This window comes from Periplaneta americana, chromosome 12 (genome assembly GCF_040183065.1).
Source record: "Periplaneta americana isolate PAMFEO1 chromosome 12, P.americana_PAMFEO1_priV1, whole genome shotgun sequence".
In the NCBI taxonomy this organism is placed as follows: Eukaryota; Metazoa; Arthropoda; class Insecta; order Blattodea; family Blattidae; genus Periplaneta; species Periplaneta americana.
The window spans coordinates 150,824,930-150,836,753 of NC_091128.1; the positions used below are offsets into that span (position 1 = coordinate 150,824,930).

The window sequence follows — 11,824 nt, forward strand, 5'->3', positions numbered from 1 at the left end:
TAAAGGATTTACTATCCATTTAACCATGTATTTTTTGTATAGTGACAGTACTTACTTGCTGGCTTTTAAGGAACCCGGAGGTTCATTGCCGCCCTCACATAAGCCTGCCATTGGTCCCTATCCTGAGCAAGATTAATCCATTCTCTATCATATCCCACCTCCCTCAAATCCATTTTAATATTATCTTCCCAACTACGTCTAGGCCTTCCTAAAGGTCTTTTTCCCTCTGGCCTCCCAACTAACACTCTATATGCATTTCTGGATTCGCCCATATGTGCTACATGCCCTGCCCATCTCAAACGTCTGGATTTAATGTTCCTCATTATGTCAGGTGAAGAATACAATGCATGCAGTATTTTCTATCGCAATTTCGCCTTCAGAAAGTGTGGGTTCGGGTATAAATGGCTCAGCAGTTTGTATTTCAATTTCATCCGATCAAAATTTAATTTTTTCCTTTCTTTCCCAGCACATTGAGCCAAATTCAGAAAGAAAGAAGAAGAGTGCAAAGAGATATGTCAAATAGGTTTGACATAGTGGTGTATGAAACTTGATGGTAAATATGCACAAAGTTGATATGTCAGAACATCCACACATATGAAGCACTAAAAATGGAGGGAGAAAAAAAATTACAACAGAAAGTAAATGAAATTTTATTGTTAACAGCAGTGTACAAAATATAAATAAATTAATGGTCGGATGGAGAAGCTGCAGTCCTGCTGACACCACCTCAAGTCACCCTCTGTTTAAAATCATGTGCCATCACTTAACATTGCAAAACTGTGTCCTGCACCAGTCCCTACCAGCACTGCATTTCTTTTTGTATCAAGGCCAATTAAAGTAGGTACTCTCACATCTTCCTCTGTTCCAATACCACAGTTTCCATGTTCATTCCAACCCCAACTAACTATCTGCCCCGTGCCTGGAAGAAGCAGTAAAAGAAATGACAATACACACACAGTGATGACTAGCTTTCAGCAAAGGAAACAGTTTTAGAATTCACACCTGGATGCAACAGTCATTATTTCTACTTCAGCAATTTGCAAGTCTTTGCCGATTGTGAAGAAACATAGATCTTAACTTCTTAAACTCAACTTGCCAAAATCCACAATTATTAACAATAAGACAAATATTATTTACATCATACGGACTACCAAAATCTCGCAAATACTAAAATCATGTTTCAACACAAAAATAGTGTATGTCCAACTTGCTATACCTTATTTTATTTCAAGGAGTGCAGTTCGGTGGCTCCTTTGAACACCCACTTACAGATTTATGACTTCCTACACAAACACTCTGACGATTCCATCCTGTCCCCTCGTCCCAACATTGCACAGTTGCCACAATCCTGGTGACCCTCGAAATGAGACTGATGGGATTCTTGGAATTCGGAAGAGATGCAGTAACTCTGCCTCCACGTGGATTTGACGGGAGCCTGTCAATTCTTCTGAACGAGGGTTGTGACTGGTTACTGATAGGCGAAGACAAGATTTCCGTCACAGTAAGGATGACATTTATTTATGACAACCAATTAGTAAGGGGCAGTAGAAGGTCTGTCAGCAAAGTCTTTTCTATGAAACTGCACTCCATGAAATAAAATAAGGTATACATGAATGGTAGTCCAGCTCTATCTTAAAACAAAATAACTACTGGATGAACAGTATAGAGCAGAACAGGTTTCACAGCTCTTAGCATGCCAACTTGCTATGTATGCTGAGGTAGGTGACAGGAAGTCTGCTGTTCTACTCTATACTGTTCACCCAGTATTATGCGAAATTAAATTGTACAGGGTGTCCAGAAATTAAGTACTGATTTTGTGAAAGAGAGCGTTTAGGAGTAAGATGTGTATGGTAATAAATTGCAAGTACACCATTTTTTCTAAACTGTGTAGTTGCTGCTGGAGTCCATGCATTGTTTATGTGACAACAGCTAAACATGTGTTCTGTTACAAGTACATAACTGAATCTGCATGATCTTCAGCTTCCCAGAAAAGGTTGCTATGGTGACGTGGAGGCTAGAGGGTTCATTGTATGGTGACATTCAGACAAAATTTCAACGCCAATTCCATAAAGCTGACCGCACATTGGTGATCAAGTTTAAGTGTACTCGGACTGTCACAACGCAGCCCGTATGAGGACGTCCATCATCCTCCGAAGAGCCATAAGATTGTCCATCGAACCACCTGCTTAAATGCGACAGGCTCATGTCAGTAGATTTACTGGCATGTAAAAGAACTCCTGCGGGACAAAATTCCGGCGACGCTGATATAACCTCTGCAGTTGCGAGCGTCATTAAATAAAACATAACATTCTAGCTCCACATCACCATAGCAACCAACCTTTTCTGGTAAGCTGAAGATCATGCAGATTGTTATTTGTAACGACAGAACACATGTTTAGCTGTTGTCACAAAGCCAATGCATGGACTCCAGCAGCAACTACACAGTTTAGAAACACAGTGTACTTGCAATTTATTATCATGCACATCTTACCCCTAAACGCTCTATTTCTACAAAATCGATACTTAATTTCTGAACACCCTGTATTTTCATTACCATCTTCGTGCGGAATAAAGAAGAAAAACAAACATTTTATGACATACCAAGTAGTACGATGTTGTGTTCTGATCCAATTGCTATCTGTGTTGCATTTTCTACATTATTCATTATCTGAGGCTCCCAAGAAAATGGCCGCTGATATTCATGACATCCTAATTGTCCATATGTATTTCTTCCCCAATTGATTATTTTGCCATTACCTGTAATATAAGACAGTCTACATATAATATAACATGAATTGTATGATCATACAAAGACCCACCATTACACAAACATACCATAAAAAGAGAAACACTGTTTTTAAAGGGAGTTTCCACTTAACAGTCATTGCCACTCAGCCAATCATAACACTTGATGGCAGAATGTAGGTGGATGGTACATGGAATTCTGTGGTAATGGTTACTTGACTGAGAAGGAAGTGGGTTGTATGGTCCTTTGCATTTGCCTGGAGAGACTTCAGGGTGACTCTTGAAATCGAACCTCGGACTTTCAAAATACGAAGGCAGGCATGGTAGTCACTAGATCACGATGCTCAGTAGAAACAATTATGCTAAATTCTTATATGAAAACGTTTTATAGATGAGAAACGAACACACTCATTACTTCAGTCTGAAAGAAATCGAAAATTTACAGCCAGAACACTATATTGATCATACATTTTATTTCAATATATGCAGTAAAACCTTGGATTACGAGCATAATTTGTTCCGAAAACGTGCTCTTAATCCAAAACACTCGCATATCAAAGCTACTTTCTTAATAAAAAAAACCAATGCAAACTCAGATTAATTCGTTTCACAGCCTTTTACTCATATAAAATACAGTATAATTTAGGTAAAATTCGGTACAATAGTGCAACACAAATTACTTTACTGTATTTTGTTCTTGAGTGTCTTTCACCTGTTTTACTGCTTAGTAAACTTCTTGAATATTTAAAGAAAATATTTTCACTATCACTAACAGAATCACTTCTGACTGCTCGACTGACAGGAATCTTTTGCTTTGGCTAAGAACCTATCCATTGACACCTGCTTTTGTCTCGTTTTGAGGATTTTGCGGAAATATGACATTGCGTTGTCATTAAACAGATTTATCGCACGCACTGCTACAACCTTATCAGGGTGGTGAATTTGAACAAAATTTTGTACTGTTTCTAACTTTTTACACACCTCTTGAATCTCATTCGAAGCGAGGAATTCGTCTACTCTTTTCTCCTCTTCCTCCTCGGACGAGATCTCCTCCACTGCCTCTTGCTGTTGCCCGCAAGCGAAGCAAGTTACATACAAATTGTGCTGCTCATATTGCAAGACATCGCTCATTTATCAAACAAAAATGTTTCCTCATTGTTCACTTGTTTTGCAAAACACTCACAAACTAAATTACTCGTAATCCAAAGTTTTACCGTATTTGAAAGCACTTTGCTTTTATTGTTTACCTCCAGTATTTGTTTCTTACCTTACAGATTTTCCTGCATTTAATGCAGAATATTAGATTGTTATACAGCTTTATACATGCTTTGATCTTATATTTATTTGTGTACTAAGGTCTTTTAAAGTTAAGTTTAGAAAATCTGTTACACAATCTCTGCTATTGCTACGTCTGATTAGTGTTATGAATGTTATAACTAAACCATGCTCAGAAATCTATCAAAGAAGTCATGGTATTATCACTAACAGAATACAAGTATTTTCACTATACCACTACTGCCAATTTTATCATTACTGCAGCCATCACTAACTCTTTCATCATCATCATCATCATCATCATGGTCATTGCAGACTGCAGGTTTTTTTTTCCTTTCTTTCTTTCAAGATAAAGATTTCATCAGGCAAGAAAAAGGGCGATGTTTTCCATTTTCCGGTATTCTGTCAGTGAATATTTTTAAAGTAACATGTATTTTTATCATTTTGGATGTATCAAGCTTTCTAATTGATTTTATGATTGCTTTGTTTTTATACAGTAGTCCCTTTTTCTTTATTTCTTCCACATTTGAAATTTCTAGTCAGAGTGGCCCAACCATAAATCAATGTGGTCAGTAAACGATTCATAACATACAGATCTGAGATCATGGATAATACATTAAGAAAAACAGGGCAGTAAGAATATAGATATTTCTTCCAATGGCAAAATATTGAAGAGGAATTTAATGCCTTTACTGTCAAGAAGTTAGCATTGGTTAACAACACCACCAACAAGAAAACATAATATAATGTTCTTAATAATACACACCTGTCAGAATAGCAACATGAGTCCAACCTGAGAGAAGTTTACAACATGTATCCAGTTGCAAATTAAGAGATATTTCCATTGGTGAAAAAACTGATGGAAAGTAAGAAGGATCCAAACCTAACTGTCCATATTTGTTATCTCCCCAAGCAAAGATTCTGCCTGAAGATGTCATTACCACTGTGTGATGTTGCCCACAAGCAATATTATCAACATCCTCTAAGGCAGGAACTGTAAAGAAATACAAACCTTTTTAGTGAACATTTTATAATTATAGTGTTCTTTATACATTAATAAAATGTCTGGATTGTATAAGTGTGCAAAATCGTAAAGTTGTCTGAGTATCATGATGTGGTTTTCATATGGTCTTTATAAGCTTGTGTTAGTAGCAAGTCTTTTGACAGTACTCCCAAGTCCATCACAAGCATTTTTATTATGTGCTGTAACAATAATGGCATTCTGCGTCAATATGATAGTCCATTGTGTGAGAACATTTTACTGGTTTTTATATTGTGGAGCCTTGGGCGACATTAATGAAAATAGCAAGGTATGCATGACACAGAGTTCATCAGTCAGTCAGAAGAAAAATGGAAGTAGATAGTAGGGGGAACAAGGATATCAATGTGAAGTGAAGTGAGGGGAGGATTATAAGTGTGGGGGACAGAAGTGGGGAAATAATAAATAGGTAGGCTGGTGAACGAGAGGTGACAAAGATACATTTAAAAAGAACATGAGTGGAAGAGGGAATGAAGTAAGTTATGACTTGCATAAATTTGTTATGTAATAAGGTAGGATGGCACTGTGTACAAAATATGTGAAGTACCATCTCACGGGAAGTAATGCTTAACGACATATATCATATAGTGCAGCACTGAAAGTAGAACATCTTTTCTTATTTTAGGAAGGCAGTACAGGCCACTGTAAACTGGGAGGGAGAGAGCACTTAACAAAAATGCAGTGGGGGTGGGGGGGAGAAAAAAGTATGCTGATTCACAGTATTCTGATCCATAGATAGTTGCTAACCACTAGGATCGCTACTACTGCCTCATCAGATAAATGTGAAACAGTACCGGCACAGTCTATTGTTCCTAGTACCCTCATTAACTCAAGCTTAGTGACTGTATATACTAGACTATACTGCGTGTTCAGTTCAAAGTGTGTCATGGCTCGCTGTATGCCGTCATGTGGCTAGCCGATGAGCCTAGAGAATTCAATCTTCCTACATTTCCGCAGAGGTGTATTACCTACGTGCCAGAGAAGTTGCCTGGCAAGTACAGCATTCATACTGAAGAGTACTTACCGATATGTACCATAACGCCAGTAGTGGCAGGAATGTGAACTGTTTGGAAACACATACTGAGGCGAGTTTTTTCTTACTGTCGGGATATGGGGAGAGGGTTAAGACGATTACTTACGTACAATATTTGTTGACATTAACGTCGACGGTCAACATGGACACGGAGCATTTGATTTGTGTTGTGGAATGTTGCCGTACGCAACCGATGATAACAAATATCCTGTGTACGACTTGCCCGTGCAAAACACAGTTCGAAAGAGGTTATGGTAGCACACAGACCGTACAGACCGCCATCTGTTGCTACGGCGTTCAAGTTATGTTGTACACGTTCTCAAGTTCAGATTGAACGCCTTGATTAATAGGCAACTTCTCTGACATAAAAGCTGAAACTCGCTTCAAATCGCTGACTCATCAATAGTGACGTCATGACACACTTTGAAATGAACACCCAGTAGTATAATGCAGTAGAGAGGTATAGCATTCAAAAGAAATAATCACTTGAATATTTTAATTTGGATGAACTATCTCTTTCAGTGAGATTCTGCTAATATTTTTATACAAAATGATGTACGTAAATGTTTAAATTATTACGAATGAAGGATTTGGAAAAAAGGATATTTCGTATCTCTTTTATTATACTGTGCTTACTTTCTTGTGGAGATTGTGCTTCGAAAAGAGGCATTCCATTACTATCTGTTAATCCTAATTGTCCCTTCTTTCCGCTACCACACATCAGAACACGTCCATCTCTTGTAACAATACCAGAATGGCGTAGACCCGAGGCCACTGATCTTACATTAGGTACTGTTAATTTCACTGGTATGGCAGTGAATGGAATCTGAAAATAAGTAACAAGTAAATAATTCGTTGGTTATGAAAATAATGCCACTATAATGTATAGTATTTACTCATTTTATGATCAAATCTTGATAAAAGATTCAGAATACTATTATAAGAGTCCATACATAAATTAGAAAAAAATATCTTTAAAATATGGTTTAACAATATCTACAGATAAGACCAAAACCATGGCATTTAGAGGACAAAGTTCCATAAAGCCCAAGTTCCTTCTAAATAGCCTAGACCTCGGATTTTTAGGCACTTGAAAACTAAATTATAGGCACCTGAAAATATAATTTCAAGCAGCTAAAAATACTATTTTATGCAGCAGAAATGTAATTTCTATCCACACAAACTACAGTAACTATAAAAATATAATTAATTAATAAGTATTAAGCATTATGGTATACAGTCACAAAAACTGTAAAAAAATATTGGGGTTAGAAACTTTATTTTTGTTAAGTCTTAAATTATGAATACCGATACGTCATTTTTAATGAATTCATCAGCCTCGTTCTTCTAAGGCTGCTAATACATAAGTACTCATATTACAATTAAATTAATTAATTTACCAATGAATTTACAATTAACACATTATTCATAATTGGCATTGCAATACATAACAACTTTTTCCTCTATTGAAAAAAATTCTTCCCAAATCTAGCAATATTTGCCATGTTGATTTCTTTAGGGAGAACTACATCCTCCCGATTCATCACATTCCTACTGTCTGTTCAAATGCTCAACAAAGCCAGACACCTTCCAGGAATTTCTTCATTACTACAACCAAATTATTACAGGATATCTGAACCATGCGCACCCCATGATATTCAGAACTTTTTCTTTCACTGCTACACGAAAATTTAAAAATATATACGTAAAAATACAAATAGGCAATTTTAGGCTCTAAAACCTTAAAAATAGGTCTCAATGGGCAAAATAACCATTTTTAGAAACCATAAAATTGCTTTCAGAAGTTCATATTTCATAGGCATTTAACCTAAAATCAGAGGTCTACTCAAAAATAATAGAATTATACAAAGATATGATAACAAAATTTCTATATATTTGCAAGTCACATATTATAAACATAACTTTCAAACTTTCCACAATATTACAGCAAACTGGATTAAAATATTATAACACAAATGAAGAGTCATAGCAGTAGAAATGAAACTTTTAAGGAAAACAGCTAAATACACAAGGCAGAACCCATATTGGTAAAAATAGTGTGTGTGTCCAATGCTCACTCACTTCACTTGCGTGATTCGGGTTCCACAATTAAAAATAGAGACATACACAAGTAACTGGATCCAAAATGCATGAACAAGGACAAAGACAGAAATTCTACAAACCAACTCCATGATATTTTTATGATTACCAGTGCTTTTTTTCTGGTGGTACACAACAGTACACAGTACTGGCATCTTTAATCTTGCTCTGACACGAATCCAAAATTAAATATAAAGGAATAAGTAAAAGAGGAAAATTACAAACCATTTTTAAAATAATGTTCTATCGTACAACAATTTAATTACATGCGTTTTGAAGCCATTGATTCTAATACTAATGATACTTTGGGGGTATATTTATTATTGCAGCTTACCATTTTCTTTGATTGTCCTAGTTGGCAATATGTATTAGATCCCCAAACGAGTAATTCACCATTCTTGGTAATAGCCAAGCTTGACTCCCATCCACAAGCGATGTCAGTAATATGGTACGGTTGAAGACATTTTATTTCTTCAAATGACAGGTGCTGAGTGTCCATATCGAGTCCCAATTGTCCCTTACTATTTGAACCACAAGCAAACACTTTTCCATGTTTGGTAAGTATTAAAGTATGACCTCCTCCACCTGTGATCAGTTTAATATTGTTCGGATCTAAAAGCTGTTTTTCTGTCTTTATTTCCACTGGAAGAACACACTGTTCCGACTTCACTCCATTACCCAACTGACTGTATGTGTTGGCTCCCTGAAAATTAAATCGAAATTTAAAAATTACATTTTTTAAATTGGTTATTTAACGATGTTGTATTAACTACAGCAAGATGATATTTCAATCAGATGAAGCCGAGGATTCACCATGGATTACCTAATATTCGCCTTACACTTGGAGAAATCCTCGAAAGAAACTAAATCAGATGATCAGCCTAAGTAGAATTTGAGTTCTAGCCAAAGGAGAGCCTCGTAATAGGAGACACTTTTTACACTGAGCTATGCCAGTGACGTGTGTGTGTGTGTGTGTGTGTGTGTGTTTGTGCGTGCGTGTGTGTGTGTGTGCGCGCGCGCGTGCAATTACAAATAATTTGAAGTTCAAATTGATTCAATGATGCTATTAAAAAGTTTTTGACAAATGAAACTGATTGCTTGAATATGAATATGTAAAATACATCACAGGGAAATTGATATAGGAATACAAAAAATGGGGTCTAAATATAAACATTTGGAAAACAAATAATATGATTACAGGAGACATTCATCATGATTTAATACTAGAAGAAGAAATGGGCACGTTTGCACATGCAGAAGAATACAAATATCTTTGAGTGAAAATTACAATAAGAACGTAAAAAATTATATATTACAGTTATATGAACACTAATAAATATAATATAATTATTAAAGAAATTAGTAATAGTCAGACATGTTTCGGAGATGCTTCTCCATCCTCAGTGACTATTTACCACAATGGCTGGTTCAGGTGATCGAACCGCATTGTTGCTTGGCTTAAAGGAGAAGCATCTCCGAAACATGTCTGACTATTACTAATTTCTTTAATAATTATATTTATTAGTGTTCATATAACTGTAATATATAATTTTTTACATTCTTATCAAATCTATTTTCATTCCATTATGTCCTACGGAATAATATTTTGGGGAAATTCTGTAGATAGTAAAAATATATTCTTATTTCAAAAAAGAGCCATTAGAATAATAGTTGGAGCAAAGGCTAGAGAATCATGTAGATTATTTTTAAAAAAATTAGAGATTCTAACCTTAACAAATCAATACATATACCCTACAATAAATTTCCTCTTATGTAATAAAGAAAATTTTCCAACTAACTCAGCCATACATAATATAAATACCCGCAGAAGGAATAATTTTCATACACCATCATCAAATTTATCATGCTTTCAAAGGGGAGTACGTTACATGTCGATAAAATTGTTCAATAGTCTTCCTGAAGACATTAAGAATCATAGCCAAAACCCTGCATTATTTAAGACAAAACTAAAAAATTACTTAATATCTCACACTTTCTATTCTGTAGATGAATTCTTGACATTTCACAGTACTGTGTAAATATTATAATAATATTAAATGGTAAACATATTACATTGTATAAAATATTATTGTTATTAAGGTATTAATTCTGTACATATTTCATATTTGCATTTTATATGTATTTCATTTTATTGTTAAACGTAAGAATTGGACATGTTCTTTATTCTATGCTGTAAAGCAAATGTAAGAATATTATGGAACAAATAAATCTATCTATCTATCTATCTATCTATGAACATTGTATAATTGGCCTAACATGTGTGGTTTATCTTTGAATATGAAAATTACAAGTTATGGGAAACAAGACGAGATAAAACAAGAATCAATTCAGGTTAAGTAGACCGTATCTGCACTAAATGGGGTTTTATGGGACAAACGTGTTATGAAAGAAACAAAAACTAAAATTTTTAAAACCATAATTACAGGACTCACGGCTCTGAAGTATAGATTTTGAACTCTACATTGAAGGCAAAATTAATGGCAGCAGAAATGGACTTTTGGAGACATTCTGCAAGGATATCTCGGAGAGATAAAATTAGAAACGAAATTATGAGAGAAAAAAAAAAAGAATGTTCAGAGTTAAATTTTAGATTTTGTGAAACAAAAACAACTGGAATAGTAAGGACACACTGGAAAATTTCAGATGAAAGAATACCAAAAAGAACATTAGAATGGACAACACAGGGAAAAGAAAAAAAAGTGGAAGACCATCTGTTATTAGAATACAGAATAGGAACACAAAAAGAGCATAATGGGATATTAATAAAAATTTATGGGTAAAAAGACAAGAACGAAGGGGAAAATAAAAAAAGCCCTATTTTGTAATCATGGGTTCTGGAAAAATGTGTGCGCATTGTACAAACCCAGAAACAGAATTTGAACTGGAACTCGGAACATTCAGGTGGCCCAAATTTTGTTTCCGGGTCTGTACACCCAGAAGAAAAAAAAAAAAAAAATATATATATATATATATATATATATACATACAGGATGTTTAAAAATATGGGGCATAATTTCAGGTATATATTTCCCACATGTAGACAATCAAAATAGTTCATTACAACATGTGTCCGGAAATGCTTTATTTCCGAGTTATGGCCTTCACAACATTGCTGTCAATAGGTAGTACTGGTGAAACTAGCGCTGAGGTAATTCCGGTGATTTCGAAGTGAAAATCGTTGAATTTACAAGGATGGAGATGCAGTTGATCGTGTGTGCAAAGCATAACAAAAGCGTAAAGTAACCAAACGTTAGATTCGTATATGCAAAATGTATAAGCGCTAGTTTAGCACCGATGTAACCTTAAAAATTCATACAATTTAATCGAATGTTACAACATTGGTGGTCAAATTGGAAAGAAGAGCCAAATTTACATACCCAAGAAAACAGTTGCATTTCTGAACAGTAATAACTAACATGTGAACAAGTAGATGATGAATACCGTTAATTTCACGTGGGATATCATTTATCAAGTCATCATTTCGATTATCATGTTATAACAAACATTTTGTAATCTGCGATTCTGGTGTAAGTACAGAATAAAATGTATACAATTTCATCTGACCCATAAGACAGCTGATCCCAGTGTTGCCACCCTGTTTGCAAGAACAT

General features: G+C 35.1%; 1 protein-coding gene across 1 annotated transcript; it reads right to left on the bottom strand.

Moving 5' to 3' along the window:
• Nucleotides 1-634: 634 nt before the first annotated feature.
• LOC138711010 (secretion-regulating guanine nucleotide exchange factor-like) lies at nucleotides 635-11,798 on the bottom strand. Its single transcript, XM_069842283.1, has 6 exons — nucleotides 11,591-11,798; nucleotides 8,527-8,895; nucleotides 6,729-6,918; nucleotides 4,787-5,014; nucleotides 2,602-2,757; nucleotides 635-919 (listed from the first exon to the last, which is right to left on the bottom strand). The coding sequence occupies exons 1-6, from the start codon at nucleotides 11,606-11,608 to the stop codon at nucleotides 750-752; spliced, it is 1,131 nt and encodes a 376-aa protein (XP_069698384.1). The 5' UTR covers nucleotides 11,609-11,798; the 3' UTR covers nucleotides 635-749.
• Between the last annotated feature and the right edge of the window lie 26 nt (nucleotides 11,799-11,824).

What these genes read in the sequence shown, in the direction of transcription:
- LOC138711010 (XM_069842283.1), bottom strand. An exon ending in TAGGACAATCAAAGAAAATG is followed by an intron (nt 6,919 to 8,526) that starts GTAAGCTGCAAT and finishes ACTTATTTTCAG; the next exon opens with ATTCCATTCACTGCCATACC. An exon ending in TCATGTTGCTATTCTGACAG is followed by an intron (nt 2,758 to 4,786) that starts GTGTGTATTATT and finishes CTTATATTACAG; the next exon opens with GTAATGGCAAAATAATCAAT.